This window comes from Gigantopelta aegis, chromosome 12 (genome assembly GCF_016097555.1).
Source record: "Gigantopelta aegis isolate Gae_Host chromosome 12, Gae_host_genome, whole genome shotgun sequence".
NCBI lineage: Eukaryota > Metazoa > Mollusca > Gastropoda > Neomphalida > Peltospiridae > Gigantopelta > Gigantopelta aegis.
The window spans coordinates 36,983,560-37,009,560 of NC_054710.1; the positions used below are offsets into that span (position 1 = coordinate 36,983,560).

The 26,001-nt window shown below is 37.1% G+C and overlaps 2 protein-coding genes across 4 annotated transcripts in view; one reads left to right on the top strand and one right to left on the bottom strand.

The window, feature by feature from the left end:
• Window positions 1-284: 284 nt before the first annotated feature.
• Window positions 285-18,834, bottom strand: LOC121386335 (checkpoint protein HUS1-like). Of its 2 annotated transcripts, none has more exons than XM_041517205.1 (8): window positions 18,682-18,834; window positions 11,745-11,872; window positions 11,104-11,280; window positions 9,697-9,804; window positions 8,334-8,408; window positions 5,965-6,064; window positions 4,425-4,556; window positions 285-1,456 (listed from the first exon to the last, which is right to left on the bottom strand). In XM_041517205.1, the coding sequence occupies exons 1-8, from the start codon at window positions 18,731-18,733 to the stop codon at window positions 1,371-1,373; spliced, it is 858 nt and encodes a 285-aa protein (XP_041373139.1). In that variant the 5' UTR covers window positions 18,734-18,834; the 3' UTR covers window positions 285-1,370. The 2 variants fall into 2 exon arrangements, with proteins under 2 accessions (XP_041373139.1, XP_041373138.1); XM_041517204.1 differs by lacking the exon at window positions 18,682-18,834 and adding an exon at window positions 14,848-14,968.
• A 1,057-nt stretch (window positions 18,835-19,891) lies between these two features.
• LOC121386328 (protein Aster-B-like) overlaps window positions 19,892-26,001 on the top strand; it is a 71,418-nt gene continuing 65,308 nt past the window's right edge. For both annotated transcript variants that reach the window (XM_041517196.1, XM_041517197.1), the window contains exon 1: window positions 19,892-20,256. In XM_041517196.1, coding sequence (XP_041373130.1) covers window positions 20,222-20,256 — 35 coding nt within the window. In that variant the 5' untranslated portion in view covers window positions 19,892-20,221. The remainder of the gene's footprint in view (window positions 20,257-26,001) is intronic.

Below are 26,001 nucleotides of genomic sequence, written 5' to 3' on the forward strand. Positions count from 1 at the left end.
ATCAAAGGCCGTGGTATGTGCTATCCTGTCTATGGGATGGTGCATATAACAGATCCGTTGCTGCTAATCGAAAAGAGTAGCCCATTATGTGACGGCAGCAGGTTTCCTCTCTCAATATCTGTGTGGTCCTTAACCATATTTCCGATGCCATATAACCCTAAATAAAATGTGTTGAGTGCATCGTTAAATAAAACATTTCCTTCCTTATTGAAATATTAATATCTTATCACAATGTGATAAACTGGGAAAAAAGGGGGAGTCATAAAAAAAGAAGTCAACACATTATTATTTCTTGTTATTTACCGAGTACTATAACAATTTCTTCTTTCCATACATGTAAATTCAAAATATGGTGATGGAGGCACATTATGGACAGAAACCTCAAGTGTAAGATGTTACCTAAATACTTAATTGAAACTGCAGTTCTAACAGATATCTATGTCACTTGGAACCAGTGAAAATATCTTGTTCAACATATGCATTATTACAATGTTTTAACAACTTTTTAAAAAATCAACTCTCCTTATTTTTGCAAAAATTCTGATGTTTCACATCATACATGATACTCTGCTTTAATTCCTTTAAGACTAATTTTTTAAACTACATGTGCTCCCTTGACAAGGTTGCATCTTGTTAAATGGAACCTAGACCAAGAATGATTGCTTACAAGCAACTGGAAAAACCTAACTCTCCTCCTTTTAGAGGTAATGTCGTTCTCAAATATACTTCAAACACCGAGTAGAATAATTTCAGCTATTACTGGAAGTAAGACTGTTGGTGTCACTTGACCGTCAACAAACTGACAAAGGCAAATTCACTTCTTCATCAATATTACTGGACGTAACATTGTCAGCGTTACTTGATCATCAACAAATGAACAAAGCCAACTTCACATCTTCATCCACTATCAGAATTGTTAGCGTCATTTCACTGTCAACAAATGGACGAAGCCAGATTTACATCTTCATCAATGTTTCTGGATGTAGGATTCTCAGTCTACAAATGGACAATGCCAGATTCCCTTCTTCATCAATATTACTGGAAGTATGATGGTTGGTGTCAGTTGACATTCATTAAACAGAATACGCCACATTTACATCTGCATCAATATTATTGGAAGTAAGGTTGTTAGCATCACTTGAGCATCAACAAATTGACAAAGTCATATTCCTGCCTTCATCATTTAAGCTGCCACAACCAGCATGAAGTATTGCAGATATGTCATCGTGCATCACATCGGTTGGTTTCACTTCACATTCATTAAATGGACAACACTACATGTACATCTTCATCAATATTATTGGAAGTAAGGTTGTTAGCATCACTTGAGCATCAACAAATTGACAAAGTCATATTCCTGCCTTTGTCATTTAAGCTGCCACAACCGGCATGAAGTATTGCAGTGATACGTCATCATGCATCACATAGAAGTGGACAGTCTTGTTACTGACAATATCTGAAAAATAACATCACCTGTTAGAATACAAAATCAATTCAAATTTTAAATTTACCTACACATTTATATGTTGTACAAAATCAAATTCAGGTAACTATTTCTATTAAGCATATCATGTCCTGACCTAATTACAAATATCTGTCACGGGGATCCTGTAATACCCGTAACTGAATGAAACACGATTATCCAAATATCTCTCCTAACTGTATATCTATTAGATCTCTCTGTAACTGGCAGTATATACCCGCGTTGCTCGTCTCTAGGTATGATCAGAGATAAGATCTTATATAAAGTATATATTATTATAGCACGTTTAGTTCACTAGAAAACACAACAAAAACACAATACACTTTGGAATCTGTATTAACCTACGCTGACTAATGTACTGCCGCAGTAGTTAATTAACAACAACAAATAATAACAACCCAGAACTGATCACTTAATTAGTTAATCTCTAGGTGTCTAGTTTACACAATATTATAATCACTTCACCGTGACACAACACCCACACATGTTATAATTTGAGAAACGCTGCCAGGGGAACTTAATTAATAAAGGAATTACAACTCTATTCCTAACTGGTTAATTTTTAATTAACCCTTACTCATTCAGTAACCTTGTAACACAGAATTAATACTGGTACCTATCACAATAAAGACAATAACCTACAGTTTACCTAGGTCCTCTAGAATGACTGGCTAAGCCTTAATAATTATTTAGAACAGTGAGCCTACAGCTTACTGCGTCAGATGACCGGCAGCACCGTCTAAATAATATTGGTATAATACAGTATTAAAATATTTAAAGTCACATCAATCACATCAAGGTTATACAACAGAGCAGAAATAATATATAATTACCACGTCCAGGCTGAACTTATATATTTCGTTCAGTGGACGACGTCCGTTTCCCCTGCAGCCTTCCTAGATATCTCTAAAACCATAGCTATTTATTATAAAATCCCAGTATCGCCTGGGGGTACATCGCAGCACCGAATACCTACAAGTGATATTTCCACAGCGACCAAGACGACAATTTTCCTTAGATGGCCAGACTTGCTGACGCCTAGTTCGCCGGCAACACCCCGATCTAACCGAACTAGCGGAGGTATTACGTAACTACTGGCTACATGGCCTCCGCACCTGGGCTGGGTGTGTATTAGGCACAGCTCGACCATGGTCGCGCGGAGGTATTATGTAACAAAAATAGAGCATGTTCCGTCACAATATCCTAAATTTAACACGCAAGCAAAAAATTACTTGTGCAATTACTCGTGCAATTACATAACAAATTAAACAGAGACCTTCTCATAGCCCTTTCCACTGGCAATAATATTTAAATATTTTGGGATGTTTTTATTACTATTAATTAACAGTATGATATTGGAGAGACACAGGTTAAAAGTTTGGTTTTGTTTAATGACACCATTAGAGAACACCGATTTATTAATCATCGGCTATTGGATGTCAAACATTTGTTAAGTTTGACATAGTCTTAGAGACGAAACCCCTTACATTTTTTCATTAATAGCAAGGAATCTTTTATATGCACCATCCCACAGACAGGATAGCACATACCATGGCCTTTGATATACCAGTTGTGGTGCACTGGCTGAAATGAGAAATAGCCCAATGGGCCCACCAACAAGGATCAATCGTAGCCCGAATGCGCATAAAGTGAGCACTTGACCACTGGGCTATGTCCTGCTCCACAGACACTGTTAAAGTTTGCACTGAAATATGGGGCTTTAATGGGGAAGCAAATCCTGCTGGCAAGGACTCAGGAAGATGCACTGAAATATGGGGCTTTAATGGGGAAGCAAATCCTGCTGGCAAGGGCTCAGGAAGATGCACTGAAATATGGGGCTTTAATGGGGAAGCAAATCCTGCTGGCAAGGGCTCAGGAAGATGCACTGAAATATGGGGCTTTAATGGGGAAGCAAATCCTGCTGGCAAGGGCTCAGGAAGATGCACTGAAATATGGGGCTTTAATGGGGAAGCAAATCCTGCTGGCACGGGCTCAGGAAGATGCACTGAAATATGGGGCTATAATGGGGAAGCAAATCCTGCTGGCAAGGGCTCAGGAAGATGCACTGAAATATGGGGCTTTAATGGGGAAGCAAATCCTGCTGGCAAGGGCTCAGGAAGATGCACTGAAATATGGGGCTTTAATGGGGAAGCAAATCCTGCTGGCAAGGGCTCAGGAAGATGCACTGAAATATGGTGCTATAATGGAGAAGCAAATCCTGCTGGCAAGGGCTCAGGAACATGGACTGAAATATGGGGCTATAATGGGGAAGCAAATCCTGCTGGCAAGGGCTCAGGAAGATGCACTGAAATATGGGGCTTTAATGGGGAAGCAAATCCTGCTGGCAAGGGCTCAGGAAGATGCACTGAAATATGGGGCTTTAATGGGGAAGCAAATCCTGCTGGCAAGGGCTCAGGAAGATGCACTGAAATATGGTGCTATAATGGAGAAGCAAATCCTGCTGGCAAGGGCTCAGGAACATGGACTGAAATATGGTGCTATAATGGAGAAGCAAATCCTGCTGGCAAGGGCTCAGGAACATGGACTGAAATATGGGGCTATAATGGGGAAGCAAATCCTGCTGGCAAGGGCTCAGGAACATGCACTTAAATATGGGGCTTTAATGGGGAAGCAAATCCTGCTGGCAAGGGCTCAGGAAGATGTAACATTAGGCAGTATTCTCTGCCGGCAGCAAACAAAAAGAGTAATACATGTGCTCTACAACTTTTAAAAAATCAAATTCGCTAATGGGTTTTACCAGTAATCTTTACTGTGAGGCATTCTGAGCAGATTCTGCAAGATGTGGACGATACGTACGGCATATGCCAGCAGCACACAAAAAGGTTAGTAATACATTGCTCTATAATTTCAAATTCGCTAATGGGTTTTATCAGTATGATGTATTCTGAGCAGATTCTGCAAGATGTAAACGGATACATACTGCATATGACTCTGGTTGGGTTGACCTGCTGTCCAGCCAAGAATTGTGAGAATCTCCGCAGATCAATGCGTGCGTGAGCAAACGCTTTATCATCACGATCCGCCATTGTTTGCGACTCGCTGTCATCTCGTCCTGTAATAAGGAAATGTTTTATTTAACGACACACATTTTATTGACGGTTATATTGGATGTACTGTAATAAAGTTAGACTGTCCTGAATTTTCTACCATTATGAATTTAACTAATTCTGAATTTAAAAAAATCACAGTTCAAAGGATGTTTAATGAAGTTGTGATTGCTTCCATGATCCACCATCAAGGGTTCGTCCTTAGGAGCTAAAGTTTATTTTGTTTAATGACACCACTAGAGCACGTTGATTTATTAATCATCGGCTATTGGATGTCAATCTGTGAAGAGACTAGAGTTCTTGTTCTTAGAATCTCGTTCCAGCCAGTGCACCACGACTGGTGCTATCCTCTCTGTGGGATGGTGCATATAAAACATCACTTGCTGCTAATCAAAAAGAGTAACCCATGAAGTGGTGACAGCAGATTTCCTCCCTCAATATTTGTGTGGTCCTTAACCATATATTCGAGGCCATATAACCATAAATAAAATGTGTTGAGTGTGTTGTTAAATAAAACATTTTCTTCTCTACTTTATCCTTAGGACTTCCACTCCCCTAAGAGAACTAACAGATTTGCCTTTTAACAACTAAACATATATATTAAATACATTTTCCTGTTTAGAATATCATTGTGTATATTAAATGCTATCATCGTTAAGATGTTTTAAGTAATTCTGAATCAAAAGTTGTATCTCTGCACAAGTCAGAGTCAAAAGGATATTTAGGCTAAATCGTAATTGCTTCCATGATCCACTATCAGGTGTGTGTCCTTAGGTGGACTGCCATTTTAGTTTGTGGTGTCAAGACTAAAATGACATATTAAATGCATTTTCTTGTTTAGTATATCAGTGTTTGCATATCCAGAAGGTCATCCAGACATTTATATTTGTAGTTACTCAAACTTTATTTTATTTCCTATGATATAAAGGTTTATAAGCTTCAGGCCAGATATAAACATCTTTGTGAATACAGGGACCACGGCCTTTGATGTACCAGTCGTGGTGCACTGGCTAGAACAAAGGAAATGTTTCATTTAATGACGCACTCAACACATTTTATTTACAGTTATATGGCATCAGACATATGGTTAAGGACCACACAGATATTGAGAGAGGACACCCGCTGTCGCCACTTCATGGGCTACTCTATTCGATTAGCAGCAAGGGATCTTTTATATGCACCATCCCAGACAGGATAGCACATACCACGACCTTTGATGTACCAGTCGTGGTGAACTGGCTGGAGCGAGAAATTGGCTGGAACAAGAAATAGCCCAATGGGCCCACCGATGGGGATCCATCTTAGATCGACCGCGCATAGATCGACTATACATAAAGCGAGTGCTTTACCCCTGGGCTACGTCCCGCCCCTGTATGAATGACAAGACCAATCACCTGACACAGTGTAACTTACGCCAAGTTGGATTCAGAAGATCCTGGAAGTGTGTACTGACGGATACCATGTCAGTCTCAACCATCAGTTTCATATCGCCACTCTGATTGGCTGAAAGAACCTACAAAACAATTTTTAAAAATAACTGACCAATTAAAATGTACAGAACATTACAGTAAACAAACATTCTGAGAGTACTGCTAAAGCAATGCATATCCACTACCGGGCCCACATTTTTTTCATTATTTCCTAGATTGAAGGAAGGAAGGAAGGAAATGTTTTATTTAACGATGCATTCAACACATTTTATTTACGGTTATATGGTGTCGACTTCTACATTGAAGGACCATAACTGTAAAAAATGGGTAAATTGCCATGAACGTTAAGCTTGATCTGCTACAGTACATGATAAAGCAATATACAAAGTTCAAGGGCAATAACACTGTGGCAAATGGGTAAATCACTAATAAAGTGGTTTGTAATAGTACATGATAAAGCAATATACAAAGTTCAAGGGCAATAAATTGGGTAAATCACTATTAAAGTGGTTTGTAATAGTACATGATAAAGCAATATACAAAGTTCAAGGGCAATAACACTGTGGCAAATGGGTAAATCACTATTAAAGTGGTTTGTAATAGTACATGATAAAGCAATATACAAAGTTCAAGGGCAATAACACTGTGGCAAATGGGTAAATCACTATTAAAGTGGTTTGTAATAGTACATGATAAAGCAATATACAAAGTTCAAGGGCAATAACACTGTGGCAAATGGGTAAATCACTATTAAAGTGGTTTGTAATAGTACATGATAAAGCAATATACAAAGTTCAAGGGCAATAACACTGTGGCAAATGGGTAAATCACTATTAAAGTGGTTTGTAATAGTACATGATAAAGCAATATACAAAGTTCAAGGGCAATAACACTGTGGCAAATGGGTAAATCACTATTAAAGTGGTTTGTAATAGTACATGATAAAGACGTGCACAAAATTTTATCTCAATATCTTGAGACATTGCAAAAAAAAAAACGGTTCGGAAAACAATTTTTCATCTCCTAATTTCAAGGGCAATAACTGTGAAAAATGGGTAAATTGAAGTGAAAGTTAAACTTGATCTGTAACAGTACACGATAAAGCAATATCAGTGTTCGAGATTAACGGTATCCCGATATCCCGGAGATACCAGAATTTAATTTTGGATACCAGACTTCAAGAACCCAGTATCCCACCAGGATGCCACATAATACTAAATTCTCAGGTGGGATACCAGATTTTGAAATGCTATTATCCAACTGGGATACCGGTCAAATTTTTTAATCTCAAACACTGAATATACCAAATTTTATCTCGATTATATCTTCAGTTGAAAGTTGATCAGTTGGTGTAAACCGATTATAACCGTTGATCGATAATGAAATTCCAACTGATTGCCAATGCTATTAGGCCTGCCCTCTCTTAACGCAATTTTGTGCGCATTTCCGCGTATGAGTTTATCGATACAGTGAATCTACATAGAACCTCTTCCTTATATGCAGCACTCGAAACTTGCAAAAAAATATGATGGCCCAAAAAATAATAATGGTTGTTGGCAAATTAAAGTAAGTGAACTATGAACCATGAGCAAGATTTTAATGTGGAATAAATATATGCAATACAAATATTAATAGTGGCTCATATATTATAGCTCTAAAAAAAGACCGCCCAAATAATATTATTTGTGCAACTAACGCCATTATTTTTCAATATCTAAGTCACACAAACTAGACATTGGTCACATTTGGCGACCTGGTCACAGGCTGCTTTGAGCCCTGTATATGAGAGTCCCCATTTATCGGCAAGGTGATGTCATAACGTGAAGCATTTACTTTTGGCTCAAAGTACTCCGACAATATCAAATTTTGTATAGAAATCTGCTTGCTAAAACAGATATGCAGGAATCTACACATGAAAAACACAAGATAAAATGTGCGCGGAATTGCGATAATTGAAAACAGGCCTAACGATGAAACCAATAAAAATTTCAACATGCACTTTTCCCTACTAGATTACTGTGTTACCCAAATAAGAACCACATTATAACTGTAATATTAATTCTACTATCAGTGTTTCTGCCAGAAAGACATTTTTGGCTATGGCATTGAATACAGCCAGTGTCAACAGGGGGTTAGTAGGGGTTCCTCAAGAAAGAAAATGGATCAAGTTTAGGGTCAGGGTTAAGAAAATACTACAGTAATCATAAGAATAATTAATACTGTCAAAAGATTAACTTAAAAAAAAGAAATCTGTAAAAATATTTGGGGATGAGGCCATACCCATTTTACCCTCTGGCAGAAACCATGACTATATTTAAAAATGATGTGTCCAGGAAATATTAATATACAAACCATAAAGTTGCTTAGATTTTTCATCTTGTCTATAACATTCTTCAGCAACTTGATCTGGGGCATAGCAATGCTCACCTAGAAGGAAAAAAACCCACACTTTTGCAGGCCTTGACTGTACTTTTTTTTCAATGGTAACCCCACCAGGCTAAGTAATATGGTAGGCCTCAGTAAAATTGGTAGCCCCAAAATTTTACTAATTTTTCTTAAAAAGAGAGAAAAAAACAATCATTTATTTTAATTTAAACATCTTGTTTAAAGTGTGTGTGGGTTTTGGTTTTTTAAAAAGGTATTTAAGCATCTTATTGATTGCTAAATGACTGGATGTGCAAACACAAATCTAGTAGCCTGGCAGACTACCAAATCTAGACTGGAGAAAACTTGGAGAAGGAAGTTGAAGTCACATGACCGTAACTACAGGGAGCATACAGTGAAGAATTTTAGGCCATCCCATTGGCTGTTGGGATGTTCCGACCAGACCACTCACGGGGGGGGGGAGGTGCACTTGTGAGGACAGATAATGTGAAAAGAAAATCCTTTAGCCCGAGTGAGAAATCGGTGGCCAAAACATCCCCAGCTACCGCTAAGGTCGAGCCCTGAACAGTGATCAAACAAAGTTCATCACATATCAAGCCTTTAATAGCTGTGTGAATTATAATTTTGTTCACATGTTGCAAGGTGGACTACTGTTTAGCAGGTTTGTGTTACAAAGTATTAAAAAAAACATTGTTACTGACTTGTATTGTTACACGAAGGCCACCGACAATGATCGTTGTTAGCGATAACACACATTTATTAAAACTATTGATGTGTCTATATTTTGCATTATTAAATGATGTTATATTATGGCGAATCACGACCAAGTTTATTAAAATTGTTTTTGTATTTTTATTTGTATTAGTAATTGATAAAACCTTAAGTTAACTTGTCACCTAAAACCAAATGCAAAAAAATTATGCTGCAATGTACAAGTATGTAAATGCATGCTTAAATATTTTAAATTTTATATTACTGAATCATATATAAAATAAAATAAAAAAACATTTTTCGTAAACTAATGTGGTCATGTTAAGGTCGGGGTGCCTTGAGATCATCACTTTGCAATCCACACATGTAACCAATTATATAAGACCGAAATGCAGTATAAAAATGTGATGTTTTGTGTGTATTTATATGTACAGTGAAACCCCTCAAATCTGGACACTCTGTAAACAGGAATTCTGTCAAAACTGGACATTTTTCACAGTCACTTTTTAAATATCAGTACAAAACAGAACCTCTCTATACTGGATATCCTTTAAAAGTGGACTTTTTATTTGGTTCTATAGGTGTCCGTTTTAGTGGGGTTTCACTTTATGTATCCTACATCAAAATTTGGCATCTCTGGTTCCTCAAAGTCCTGCCAGTGGCGACGAGGAATCACATGGACGGGGATGTCGTGGGTCACACACCGCTGGTGTGAACCAATCGTTGGCTGGAAGACAAGACAGAGAGATATTGGTGATTCATGGTTTGTGATTGGAGATAGATTGGATTGGAAATAGATTATGGTGATGTACAGATTGTTGTTGGAGATCAGACTGTACATGTTTCAAAACTATAGTCTAGCATGCAAAACCATTATCAATCTTTCATGTATTTATATTTTGTTTAATTTCAATAGAAGATATAACTTTTTCCTGCTGTGGCGTCATTAAACATTAATTCATTAAAACCACTAAAAATATTAATTGTAAGAGGGCAAATGTCCGCAAAAATGTTTTTAAAATTTCATGGATTCCATTTTGAAAACAAAGAAAGAAGGAAGGAAATGTTTTATTTAACGACGCACTCAACACATTTTATTTATGGTTATATGGCATCAGACATATGGTTAAGGACCACACAGATATTGAGAGAAAACTCGCTGTCGCCACTTCATGGGCTACTCTTTTAAGTTTTTGATTAACATCAAGGGATCTTTTATATGCACTATCCCACAGACAGGGCAGTACATACCACGGCCTTTGATATGCCAGTCGTGGTGCACTGGCTGGAACGAGAATGGAAACAAAGTATCATGTCCATGTAACGTTGTTTTTCAATATCACGTTGAATTGTGATTTGCTACGTAAGATAAAGAAATTGCTACACAATAGTTACTAATGAAATATTCAAAAATAAAGTTATTCCCTAAATGTCCCACTTAAAAATGAAATTCTTTTATTTAACACATATCAAAGGCTGACATCCAGAATGATTTGGCTAAAAGCAAAGTAAAGTTTGTTTTATTTAACGACACCACTATTGGACGTCACACATATGGTCGTTCTGACACTGTTTTTTAGAGGAGACCCGCTGTCGCCACATAGGTTACTCTTTTATGACAGGCAGCAAGGGATCTTTTATTTGCATTTCCCACAGGCAGGATTGCACAAACCATGGCCTTTGTTGAACCAGATATGGATCACTGGTCGGTCCAAGTGGTTTACACCTACCCATTGAGCCTTGCGGAACACTCACTCATGGTTTGGACTTGGTATCTGGATTAAAAAACCCATGCCTCGACTGGGATCCGAACCCAGTACCTACCATCCTGTAGACTGATGGCCTAACCACAACGTCACCGAAGCCGGTGGCTAAAATCAAAGTCATGGTTTCAGGAAAACAAGTTACTTGTATATCTCCCATACCACCCCTTAAAGTTCCACAAGAAATAAAAATTGAAAAGAAGGAACGCAAATATTACACTTTTACAACACAACATTGCACCAAGCTCTATTAAAATGGTTACCAAGTCAACCTCCACAGTCAGACAAGGACTGTGTTTCTTTGTCAGTTTTATTTTCACCCATTTGGCGTTCTGGGCAGTTTTCATCGCTCGGAGCAGATTTTCGGGAATGAACTCCAAAAATATTTCGTTAAATTCCGCAGATACACCTTCCATAGCGTATTCATCAAAAAAGTGGGCCTGGAAATAGAACACAAAGCCAGGAGGCAATCAGAATACACAGGCCTAGTTTTGCCATTCACCAAATTTACCAATTTTAAAAACAAATTTTATTTTAATTTGACAAAATAATTTCATGTAATACTGACATTTTGTTAAAAAATAAATGGTGTGTTTCTGCAAAATATTAAGTTTAATAGATAATTTGACAACCAGTGTTTCTGCCAGAAAGAAATTTTTGAGTATGGCGTTATTTAATTGAATGCAACCACAGGCAACAGGTGGTATGGGGGAGCCTTCCCCAGAAAGAAAATGGATTAAGTTCATGGTTAGGGTTAAGAAAAGCATAAAGTAATGACAAGAGTAATTAATATTGTCAAAAAGTTAACTTAAAAAAGTAAAATCTGCCAAACCTGAAAAGCAAAAATCAACTTCAAATTTGCATTTGTTGATTTGTTAACGACAGCCTAATCTATGATTCCTACCTGTGGTAACTCACACCATATCTGTACGCCGCCATTCACAGCCTGTTCCGACAGAATAAAATAGAGCTTGTCAGATGAAATTCTCAACACGCACGTTTTGATCAACTTCGACACAGTACCCAGTACACCTGAAAAATGGTACAATTAAACATTGTTTTCATTAGTAAATAAATGTCTGTCTCTTCCAATCATGGCTAGAGTACAAAGGCTTGAAATTGAAAGAAAGCTCCATTGTGAAAAACTATTGCCACAGGCATTGGGCTATAATAAGCAGAGTACTGTATTCTAGAAGTCCTGTTTGAAGAATTCTGCATTGCTGTTAAAAAAAACATTACACCAAAAGTATAATTTTGTCTCTAATTTGAAGACCCAGGGTTCGACAAATCTACTAGCCCTCTGTGCCGGCAAGTGAATTTTTGGTCTAGGCTAGTGAATGTTTGGTCTAGGCTAGTGAATTTTTGGTCTAGGCTAGTAAATGTTTTGACATGAGTTCGACCTGTAGCCCCCTTTCAATGCTTAGGGTAGTTTTAGGGATAGGGTTAGGGTTAGTCTTTAGAGCTTTTGATATAGAGGGATATGGGTCGAACTCTTTCGAATTTAAAAAAAATGTATTACTATAATACATAGGACACTATCTTTCTCAAACATTTGTCAAACCCTGATATTACACTTGTCTAAATATTACATGGAAATCACGAAAAACAAGGTTTTATTTTTCAAAAAAAGGAAAATTGAGCAATGGGGGGATTCTTGGAGTTGTGTCCAGTAGTTGGCAAGGTGGGCAATGAGATTCAGTACAAATTAAAGCTTGTACACATATCTAGGGCTTCTAGAATTTTTATTTAATCCACTAGCCATGGGATCAGTGATTTTTTAAATTTACTAGCCATGATTAAAAATTCACTAGCCCTACTTTACTTTAAATTAATATAATTTTACTAATTAATAGCAATAATCAGATATGACACCTAAAAAAAATCAGATACGACACCTAAAGAGCTTAAAAACACTAACACTTGGTGGTGGTGGTGGGAGTAGGATATATATATTTACAAAATAGACCTAACTGCAGCATTTGACTCTTTTTGTTTTCACTAGCCATCGGGCAGACAACAGTAGTTATTTACTAGCCCAACATTGAATATTACTAGCCATAATAGCAATAATAAGATATGACACCTAAAAAAAATCAGATACGACACCTAAAGAGCTTAAAAACACTAACACTTGGTGGTGGTGGTGGGAGTAGGATATATATATTTACAAAATAGACCTAACTGCAGCATTTGACTCTTTTTGTTTTCACTAGCCATCGGGCAGACAACAGTAGTTATTTACTAGCCCAACATTGAATATTACTAGCCATGGGATTGGGGCTACCATAATCTAGAAGCCCTACGTATCACTATTATTAGTAGTAAAGTTATGTACGTTCAAACTGCACACAGTATTCGCCAGAAATTTATACAATCGTATTAGATGCCTAACAAAGTTAAATGTTTGTTTTGTTTAACGACACCATTAGAGCACCGATTTATTAATCACCAGCAGCTGGATATCAAACATTTGGTAATTTTTATGTATAGTCTCAGAGAGGAAACCTTCAACATTTTCAATTAGTAACAAGGGATCTTTTACATGCATCATCCTAATATCTGAAAAAGTCACAAGTATTCATAGAAGCTATGCATTACAATTTACAGTAATGTAGTTGATAATTTTCACTAGCCCAGACAAAACATCCACTAGCCAGAAAGAGTTCCTTATTTTCCCCACTATTGGGGTATTGAATTACTGGATTACGAAATATAAACATTATGTTGGTTTTATAGAACAAATTGTTTTAAAAGATATTGTATATAACTATTGCTAACCCTAACCCTAACCTTAAACTAATTCTAACAAATATTTCTTTAAAATCGTTATGGGGAAAATAAGGAACTCATCAGGCATCGAAATAAGCATTGTGTCTGGTAACCCATTTACAGGTTACCACAAAATATAGTCTGGTAACCTATAGGTTTCCACAACTATATGAAAGTTAGAATTGAATTCCTGTTACTACTACGCGGTCGTTCTGAAATTGTAACGGTGCGCGCGAACATCGGTACGAGAAACGAAATCCAGAAGTAAATTTATCTAGTGGGCGCTGCTTAAACGCGGATTGCCAAAATTGCTTTGCAATTGCACAAGTGCGCACGAACATCGGTGCAATTTTGTACGAGAAAACAAAACGCGGACATAAATTCATCTAGTGGACGCTGCTTAAACGCGGAGTGACTTGCGCGCGAACATCGATGCAATTCCTGATGAGATAATGAAACGCAGAAGTCCTGAATGCATTGCCTGGTTTACGTTCGGAAACGAAACTACCGTTCATCGACATTTTTGTCGAGAACGAACACCGTTCTCGACTTTTCTAACATGTGGTAACCTCCCGGTAACCCGAACGACCGTTATCGACTTATTTTGATGCCTGACTTGTGCCTTTTATTTACAGTTATATGGCGTCGGACATATAATTAAGGACCACACACATTGAGAGAGGAAACCCGCTGTCGCCACTTCATGAGCTACTCTTTTAGATTAGCATCAAAGGATCTTTTATATGCACCATTCTACAGACAGGATAACACATAACACTGCCTTTGATATACCAGTCGTGGTATACTGGCTGGAATGAGAAATAGCCCAATGGGAATCGATCCCAGACCAACCACTCATCAAGCGAGCGCTGTACCACTGAGCTACGTCCCGCTCCCCCCCCCCCCCCCCACTTACTGACTTAGGGTATCAATTTTGAACAAACCACAGTTCATGTGAGCATTTTACAATTGGGCTACATCCCACATCAAAAAAAGAGAAAAAAATTTTATTAACTCAAATTATATGAGGGGGATGGTAGGAAGGACAAACACTTAAAACAGTAAAAACAATACCTGCGTGCACAATTTCGGGGGGGGGGGGGGGGGGGGGGGGGGGGTATCCGTCCGGTCCCCCCTCCCCTAACTAAAAATAATATATGGGGGGGGGGGGGGGGGGACCGGGCGGATAATAGACCGTAGTGGTTAACATTTTGGTTCCGACTTTAGAGTTTAGTCACCGTAATTTAGTGGGTGGAAAGAAGTATGGCGATCTCGCCCCGTGTCGATCTCGCCCCGTGTCGATCTCGCCCTGGCGAAGTCTCCCCGGGCGAGTTCGCCAGGACTTATTTTCATCGTTAGGCGAAGTTATCATACATATTAGACTTGCTAGAAGACATATATATTACAACATATATTATAGTATATATCTACTGTCATTATCAGCATGTTTTTGTGCCAAAACTACAGGGTTATACCACTTACACTACTAGTTTTGTGTTGGGACACGCTGTGGCGAGATCGCCATATTTACTTCCGTGTTGCGTGTCTGTTTAGCGAAGTCGCCAGTACATTATAACTCAACAATATTCAAGTTACAAGCTGTTTTATGTTTACTTCATTAAGTAAATACATGCGCAGTAGTCATGTTTTGATTTTCTTGTTGTAAAATGTAATACATTGGTATTTTACATTTCTGACGATTTCACTTGCAAGCCGGGGCAAGATCGCCAGGATTTTTCTTGTTTAAGTTTACAGTTTATTATAATAAATACACGTAAAGTACACATTTATGGTTTGTTTCATCATGTAATGTAACATTTTTTAAATTTACATTTCTTATTATTTTACTTTTTCAGGCTGTGGCGAGATCGCCAGGATTTTCTCAGTGTAGCATTTTTATGTTGGGTGAAGTTGTCACACGTTACTACGCAACTATTTGTCATAAGTGCACACTTTGATGTTCAATTTGGTATAATAAATATATGAACAAGACAACATTCATTTATTGTTTTGTTTTTATTGTGTAATGTGCAATTTTTTAATAATAAATACATAAACAGTACTTACTTGTTTGTTTTCTTGTATAATGTGATATATTCGTAATTATTAGTTCTGTCCATTCCACTTCAACAAGCTGTGCCAAATCACTATGATTTTATTGAGTGATGCATATTCGTTTATTTCATTACAGTAAATAAATAAATGTACCGTTCACAATTTACTGAATTAATGCCATAATTACTTGATTAATCTTGATTGACTGATTAACTGTTCACCATTACCCCCGATTACAGTGTGCACAGTATTCACTGTCATAACGGAACTCACAAAACATGCCTTGTTCTATTAATTACACTGCTGTTTTAATCAGTTAACGTTGTTAACCTCTTAATCCATTAACTTTTATAAAAAGCTTCTCACAAATATGCACACATCATTCGCTTTCAAATACTGAGATAGAATTTACAAAATATGGCTGCTAACGGATGCCTTGTTTGCGATCATCCAGTTCGTCCACGTCAGGAGGGTTTGCTCTGTGACGGTTGCACCCTGTGGCAACACAGGACGTGCAACAGGGGCATGAGTCGAACCAGATATCGCCAGTTAGTAAATTCACAGGAGCCGTTTAACTGGACATGCGTTAGGTGTTCGGTCCAGGAAGACACCATCAGTGCCCCTGCAGCTGAGAGCACCCGAGAACTCGACTACTATGATGAACTCATGGAAGTCTCTAGAGATGACGTTGCCGAGGTTCAGGTAATTATAATTTCTTCTCTCAAATGTGTATATGTAAATAATTAATTGATGCCGGACATACTATTTGCCTTATTATATATATAAGTTAATTTTTTAATTATGGCAACGCGCAATAAATCAAATACATTGGATTATATTGGTGTGACGCACTATTCATTCGTCCAAAAGACAAATCAAAAGTATAATATATATTCAAGTAATAGTTTGTTTGGCCATTACATATGTCAACAATATGTGGCAGAATGATTTTTTCACGTTTACTGTATTCAGTAATTGTCTCGTATAAACAGACCTACACACAAGGAAATATTAATTAACAAGTAATACATTTTTTACAGGCTACTTACGTAGTTGAAAATCAATTTCAACTGGAGGCAATACCACCCCGACCTTTTGACATCATAGAGGATTCCGTCGTCGAAGACCGACCACCACCAGCATGTGTTGCTATACAAACTTTAACCACTTTTGCAGTAGTTAAAGCAGCAACCATCAGAGGAAAAAATAAACTCTTCGACAGCGACGGGTATCCTTACGTCGAAAGAAACACACTTTCGGGTATGAATTTTATTAGTACATTACATGTCATTACTTTATTTTATTTATATTTATTATTGCTACTATCGTCTTTCGATGAAAATTTTTGTAGGTAAATATAATTCCGATTCCAATATAATAAAAATGTTATTATTATTATTGTCATTATTAGTAACAATATTTGGGGAAACAACCTGCATAGCAAACATTTAAATGCTAACTAGTAATTTTAAAATATAACAATCAGTCAGATGTTCTTTCTACCTTTCTTATTATGTACTTAAAGTAATACTGTTAATTTCGGATAATTTCAGATGGCACCGTTGTGTGGCGTTGTGCGACTAGAAACGCACAGGTCAAGCATTGTCGAGCATCGGTTAGACAGCAGGCTGACCTGTTTGTGGCTGGTGAGCACATGCACTGCCATGTACGGCAAATAGGAGGCGCAGTGGTTGCGAAAATGACTGTAGACATGAAGTTGGCAGTGAAGAGTGATCCCTTCAGATCAGCAGGGAGTATCGTTGATCAACTAGTCCAGGAACATTTAGGTCCGGCTCCCTGCCCAGCGCTGCCAACGATCGATCGTCTAGTACACACAGCAAACTACTGTCGCCAGACCAGCCGGCCGAAGAATCCAACCGACTTGGAATTCGAGTTGAAAATGGATTTCATCTCAGACAACTTCTTAAAAGGTGACAAACAATTAAAACCTTTATTTGTATGTGAAGCTATAAGCCCTTAAAATATTTTTAAATTGCTATTTTTTAAACTACTTTCAAGTACTAAACCATTATAGACTTGATTTATTTTTTGTTCATTGTTAATTTATTTATTTTAATTGTTATTAATTTACTTTTAAAGGAGATGTCACTACTGGAAGAAAACGGCATTTGATCTTTTCAACAGATCAACAGCTGCAGCTGTTATCTAGATCCAAGTGCTGGTACGCAGACGGTACCTTCAAGCTTGTGAAGGAACCGTTCACGCAGCTCTTTAGCGTACATTCTTTCATCAGGCATGAAGACTGCAAAACAGATACCACTTGTTTTCTGCCTGATGTCTGGACGTCGCAAAAAGGACTACAAGGCTGTTTTGGAGGCGATCATTGGGATGTTGCCCCAGGAACCGAGGGTACGACGTCTGGTGATTGACTTTGAATCAGCCGTGTAAAGAGCTGCTGCGTCCGTGATCCCAGAAATGTAAACTTAAAAAATGTTACATTACATGATGAAACAAACCATAAATGTGTACTTTACGTGTATTTATTATAATAAACTGTAAACTTAAACAAGAAAAATCCTGGCGATCTCGCCCCGGCTTGCAAGTGAAATCGTCAGAAATGTAAACTACCAATGTATTACATTTTACAACAAGATAATAAAAACATGACTACTGCACATGTATTTACTTAATGAAGTAAACATAAAACAGCTTGTAACTTGAGTATTGTTGAGTTATAATGTACTGGCGACTTACAGACATGCAACACGGAAGTAAATATGGCGATCTCGCCACAGCGTGTCCCAACACAAAACTAGTAGTATAAGTGGTATAATTATAACCCTGTAGTTTTAGCACAAAAACATGCTGATAATGACAGTAGATATATACTATAATATATGTTGTAATATATGTCTTCTAGCAAGTCTAATATGTATGATAACTTCGCCTAACGATGAAAATAAGTCCAGGGCGAGATCGACACGGGGCGAGATCGCCAGGCTCCGGTGGGAAGATCTTTCCCCCAAATAATGATTAATATTAAACACGACATTTACGGGTAAAGTGTTGAATACACCCAATGTCAATCAATTTTCCACGAAACTTCATTATTAACACTGCGTTATAGTTTGTATCACATCAATATTTAACACAGAATATCAACTTGCACATTTCACATTTGGATCGCCGCCATAAACATAAGTTGGCTTGTGGTAAATCCCTAACGTCGTATTCGGAGCACTACAGACATCAGAGATTTGGAAAAGCCTGCTTTGAAAACTGTTCACGATTATTACGAACACACAAACCCTACTTTCTTTAATAACGCCCTCCACCGCCCACCCCTAAACATTCTTAACAGCGTACAAATGTTAAGTTTATAAATAATATCTTTATCAACAGTTTTGTATGTTTTTAAAAACGTACGCTATCATTAAATTCCTTAATCCGAGTGTCCTCTAGCCATTCACTGGACTAGAGAACATTCGATGGCTACAGAACACCCGAGGGCTAGATAATACTCGAGCTACCATTCATCCACTACTCTTCCATCCATCCATCCATCCATCCATCCACCCACCCATCCATCTGTATATATGAAATAAACCGTATATTTAACGACGTGACCATATTTATGCATGGTTTTATTAGCAATGTTGCATAACACCAAAAATATTTAGTTTTGTTTTCTTATATACGGTAAATATTTTACTTTGACTTACTAATATGACAACCAAAACTTACTCAGATAATTTCATTTATTATTATTATATTATTATTTAAAATTGTATTATTTATGATAGGGTTTAACACGTGACGTCACAGTTTGAATTTGAACTGTATCTCCATATTCAATATTGACAAACAAGTTACTGACTGCTATTTTAATGGATATTCAATGAATATTTTGTAAGTACATGTACTTTAGTTAAATGATTCTTGAGGAAGCCATTGTAACTGGGTACGAAGTGGTATGCTTTTGGGTACGAACCGGTATGGTACGAAACGGCATGGTTACGAAACGACCTGATACCCTTCAACTCATTACAATTATTGATATTCTTAAGTTAAATTAAATGTGGGATTGATTAGTTAAACATTTTCTTAATTATACTGTAAAAATGACAAAACATGACACTTGACATTCAACTTTGAGAATGCATCTTTAAATGTGTATGAATTATATTTCTAACAAAAAAAACAAAACCTTTATAGACTGTTACCGGGAACAGCCGTAATGTGAAGTATTTTACAGCGTAACGTGGTTGTACGTTTCGTCGTTTGTTTTGGACGATGTTTTGGAAAAATTACTAACTGATTTTTGTTGTTATTGTGTAATTATTTGTTTAAGTTCGAAACTTTGTATATTTCCAAAATGGATTTAAATATATGGACCACACGCTGTGTGTTTTGTTATAGAAATAGCAATCTAGACTGATTTGTGATGAAGTCGAGTTGAACCCAGACGGCAAAGGTTACACGACGACCACCGGAAGTGAAGATCTGCTGTCCGCTGTCATCTCGGTCCCTAATCTGTCAATTTAATAAACAGTTTTGAAATAAGTGGACTAGACAGCCACCATACACCCTGACCAAATGAGCAAAACATCACCAAATTTAAGCACAAGGCAGTAAGTTTTATTATTTTTGGCTGTTATACTTTGCTAATTATAGAGCATCATGATTCATATTATGACAGGGACTTTTATCCCTCCCCCAATCCCATTGTTTCTGGAAATCCCTTTTTGGGATTGAATTAACGTAATTAATCAATGTTGCGTTAAGCACTACAGATGACATAGTGCTAGCTTACATTGATTTTATTAATGAAATTCTTAAAAGTTGAATTGTCTGACAACATGATGCACATGTTAACAGTGTTCGAGAATTTAATTTTGGATACCAGACTTCAAGAACCCAGTATCCCACGGGGATAATATATAATGGTGGGTTTTTTTTAATCCTGCGTTTTTATTTTTCGCTAAACAATGAAAGTCGTCATTTACTGGTGAAGTTAAGTAACAGTATTTTCGAGCTCGTACTCAGTCTAATGCTATGCCATAAGAAGATTTCCCCCAACTTAGGCCAAAAAAAAAAATAGGTGTGTTTCCAGTCGACCGACCGACCCTAATTTGTTTTCTCTTAAACTGAAAAAAAAACTGGAAAAAAAGAAAGAAAAAAAAATAAGTAAAAATAAAAGAGGACAACATCACCAAACAAGAGTATTTCCTTCCTTGCACATTGTTTACGTACTATTATACGATACATTTTGCACATGTAATTCCCTTCCGAAAAACATCGAGAAATTATGGAAAAGCTTTTGTAATAGAGTTCCTTCCCCTGATTAGCTACCACCGAACAGCTTAGTCAGTCACGGAAGTAACCGAATGTATGAACGTAGCCTTGGTACAGGTTATTTTGATTAAATATAATTGTATCAATTCAGCTTAATTCTCGTCTTCACTTAAATCAACAGGTCTTATTATTAATGCATCTCAAATGTTTGCATAAAGTATTTAAATTAAGAACAACGAAAATTAATACAAATGTCCCATTAATTTAAGGAAATACACAAAAGGTACATACCAATACTACTACTACAACAACGACAACAACAATAACAATAATGATGATGATAAATAATAATAATAATAATTATTATTATTATTATTATTATTATGATAGTATTCAATTTAAAAAAAACAAAAAACAACCTACCCTAATTGTTTTGGGGATGCAATCGGAAACACACCTATTTTTTGGTTTTGCCTTATACCAAGTCTAATGCTACACTGGAGCAATAGCGGCATTGCAATAGACTGGGAAGGAGAACAGTGTCGTCCAAGTTTGTTACGATGTTATTTATGAATTTCATTTAAGTGGGATACTAAATTCTCAGGTGGGATACCAGATTTTGAAATGTTAGTATCCAACTGGGATACTGCCCCAAATTTTTAATCTCGAACACTGTTAAGTTAATGAAGTGATGAGAAAAAACCCCTCTTCATGGCACATACCACAGAATTGCCCTCAATCTGTCTAAATTTTAGGTCACACTTCCCTACCACACCATCTCAAATTTTAATCCTACATACACTTATTTTCAAGATCATATGGGTTCTAGTATGAAACCAAAGCACCAAAAAAATGTTTGTGTAAGTTCCCAGTACTGGTGGAGATGAGGCCATTTTAAGTTTTCTATGTTAACAAAATCAAGGTGAGCTGAAAATCACTGTCCTGAAATGTTGCTGGGTGAACAGTCACATGAAGTTTCAGATAACATTTATTACAAATTATATTAAAATGTGATCAATTTGCCACTCCTAAAACTTTCCAAGTGAGTGTGGAGGGGAGTGTGACTGATGACTCGCCTTTCCTAGAAAGACTGACTATGAGTATGAAATCCTTTATTTTTGTGGGATTATATTTTTATTGTTCTGGGCTAGCTCTGGCAATAATTTTATGTAATAATTTATATTTTGATACAAAATAACTGGGTTTTTGCTTTATGGGTCGTTCTCAGAAACTGGGTACCAGTACTGTGACATCAGTACCAAAACTTTTAAATGCTTTAAAAGTCCTAATAAGCAAGTTTACTTGACATTTATGCTCTATTGCATGTGTTGAATAGGAAAAAAAGATAATCTGCCAGATTTAAGTAGGTCAAATAACAAGTCTGACCAAAAATTAACAGTGTAACGTGGAAACTATTTTTTTCTTCAGAATACAGCATATTTAGAAAAAATGTGACATGTTAGAACATTTTGCATATTACTTGGTATAAAAACAGCAGTGATATCAAGCTGTAACCTTGTAACTATATTTTAATGGTCTTTTGTATAAAATTTCAACTACCGCTTTAAAAAAAAAAAAAAAAATTGTGTGTGCAAAGTATTGTACATATTATGTGAATTGGGTTTTTTCAAGTGTATTAATATCATACAAGATATGATCATGCCATGGATAAAACATATATAAACACTCAATTTGTTTGAATTTAAACAAACATTTGTCAATCAGATTAACTGTATAATGTGGAAACCAAATTACACACAACATGCATAAGAATTATGGTGAACACACAAAAATACAGTAAAAATAAACTTAGTAAATTCAGGGCTTCTAGAATTTTTACAAAATCCACTAGCCATGGGATCAGTGATTTAAAAAATATACTAGCCATGATTAAAAATTTACTAGCCCTACTTTTACTTTTAATACAATTTTACTAATAGTAATAATCAGATATGTTACCTAAAGAGAGAAATAGCCATTAAAAAAACTAAGATTAGGGGGTGGGGTGGGGGCAGGATATTCATATTTACAAAATGCAGTATTTGACAACTTGTTTTCACTAGCCGTTGGGCATGGCAATAGTAATTATTTACTAGCCCAACATTGAATATCACTAGCCATGGGAGTGGGGCTACCATAATCTAGAAGCCCTGAAATTAGATAATATCCAGTGATACCAGTAGAATAGAAACAACATGTAAAAATGAATTTATAGCTAGATATTGCTATGACATAGCAGTCAAAGAATGACATATTTCATTGATTTATTTTTCAGGGCTTACCCTGTACACTGCTTAATTAGCCAGTTGCCAATTTTTATACAAAGTGGATACATTTAGTCTGGCTAATAAAATATATATTTTAATAATTTTCGAAGAAAATCTCTACAAATATGAAAATTGTTTAAACAAAAATTTATTCCAATATAAGCCTTGATTTCTAATAATATATATCGATAATAAATTAATTATTCTGAAACAAGCTTTCAAATGCATATGTTGTATTAATATATGCAAATTAGAATGTCAAATTATACCATTTGGTGTCGAAGCATTTATTGTTTGTAACTGGTTAATAATTCATGAAGAGGACAGTGAAGAATTGTCAGGTGCTGCCTATTAATATATATCTGGACAACTCATTAACATTTTATATTTTTAATCCTGATATTTACCCCCAATGAATACACAGTTACCCAAAATTCACTTTGCTTTCTGAAATTCTTGTTAAGTATAAGTAGTAGTTTGAAATTATTTATACTTGAATATGAAGACACAGTTAATTTGCTATTTATGCATAGATATGAAAGTGCTCAGCCCTCTACACTGTGACTGTTTTGGTCGTATTATATGCAACCATTTTTTTTTCATTTGGAGACTAAAACATTTCATACTATCTATATAAAAGTACAAGTAGGCGCCGTCTGGCTCCTAGGTGAAAAAGTTAATGTAGAGGCGTGATGCATTACATCTCAAATATTTTACAGTTATTTACATTATGGTTAGTGCCAGAACAGGTGGGCGTACTGTCTTGGCTGTTTGGTCTCTAGACACCCAGGATTCGTCTGACCAAATGTAAATGTCCTTAGAACAAGGTTTGAGAGTGAGATAATGCAGCTTTATATCTCCACTTTTGTCGTCCACATCCAGAACTTTGGCAAAGAACACCACTGTCCTGTATCGTCCAGCAACTTCTGCCTGCACAAAATCTTCTATTGCTGGAGCTGGCAGGCAGTCATCAACAGCTGGTTCCACAGTAACTGACTAGTCCTGCTCGTCATCAGGCCACTGGTTGTTGACAATTGGCTGTAGAGGGCCTGACAGTGGGGTTAGCACTTCTTCGCTCCACATCCCAACAATTGCATCACTGGCACAGTCACCAGTGCCTGTCTAGCAAGACTAGCAGAAGCATGAAAGCTGTCGTGTACACAACACATTTGCCTCTACGCATTTCACTGAATGAAGAGTACGGGTACCCTTCAATGTTTTGACACTCCTTGTTCTATTTCTGTCCACCTCACCATGCGCCACCCAGAAAAACGAACAACGGAAATGATTGCATTCTTGATCGGGCTGCTTGTTCAGTTTGCTGGCGATGCAGTACTTAATCAAAGAGGTCCTTGGCACTGGTGATGACTGCATTTCCCAACTTCACTGCTGGAGAATGTCGCAAATTATAGTGCCAGCGATATCTCCTACAAAAGCCTTTAATGTATGATAAAAGTGATGTATTCTACTTCCATACAATTAGTTTTATTTATGTTACTAATAATTGAATGAATACTTGTCTGACCTTGGTCAGTGGGTGAAGCATTCTTCCTTCTGGTGATGGTGACATGTCAACAGTTAAATTATATTCAATTATTATACATGTGTGTTTATCTTACCCGTTCCCATTGACGAAGTTCACCTGAGACTCCCATTTCGTCCACGTCACTAGGCCCTGGTGTTGGAGCAGTGGTTCCAGGTGAAGGTCCGGCTGCTTGATGCCACAGATGTCACACTCTTGATAGGCACAAGCCTTCTTCCACTGTCGGTCCTCTCTACCACAGGTGATGTCATCAACAGCATGGTATACATGATGTACACGACTAGCATTGTTTATCAGTGAGGCAACACTGTTCAAAATACGTAGCTTTAACTCTATGTTGGTACAATATTCGCACAAACATTGCCGAAGTTTAGACTGTCTCATGAGGCGAACGTGAGTAAGGCGACACCTTGCAAAATGTGAGAAGCTGATGGGTGTGGTCATCTCATTGCTCTCCATGAAATCGTTATACAAGTCCTTCATGCTTCTGGTGAGGACTGTGGCCATTTTTCCAGTCTTCTTTGAGACCAGCTTCTTCTCTGGTAGGGCATAGGCACTGGATTCAAGGAAATCTGCTGCTTCAGCTTCCGCCGCCTTCTGCTTCTTCACCATGCCAACACTGGTTGAAAACGAGTTTCCAACACTCTTGGATATGGTCTTCCTGTGAACACACAGGAGTGAGTTGCTGGCTCTAAGCTAATACTTATATTTAGAAAACACTGACAGTAGAACCCTTCTTGTGTAGTTGACATCCTTAGAGCGCTGTTTGCTGATGGACTTCAATCTACTCAAGACATCCTGTCCAATCTTTTGTTCCACACATTGCTGTTTCATGCTGTTGAAGATAGCTCGTTTTCTTGGGGATGCTTTTGTCATGAGGTCAGTTACCATTTGAGCATACTTCCTGGGATTACAAGGCAGCACGGCTTTCACTCTTGACAGTGCTTTTAGTCTTGCTGTAGGAGACCTCTCATCACCAATTTGCACACTTTCCTCAATGCACTGTTCTCCAACTTCAGTCAAGCATGTACACTGGGTTGATTTGGAAGTACTTGAAATATTCTTTAGATGAGCAGTCAGTCTCTTCTCCTTGTACAGTAACCTACGTTTCTCATTGTACCTTCTTTTCTTCTGAGCCTTCTCCTGAAGAGTCAGTTTGTCAATCTGACAACACTTTTGCTCACACCACTTAGCACGCTAATCATCAATAGCTGCCCTGGTCTTCCTCGGTTTCTCTGTCTGCTCACTTTTTTTCCTCTTCCTGTAGGCCT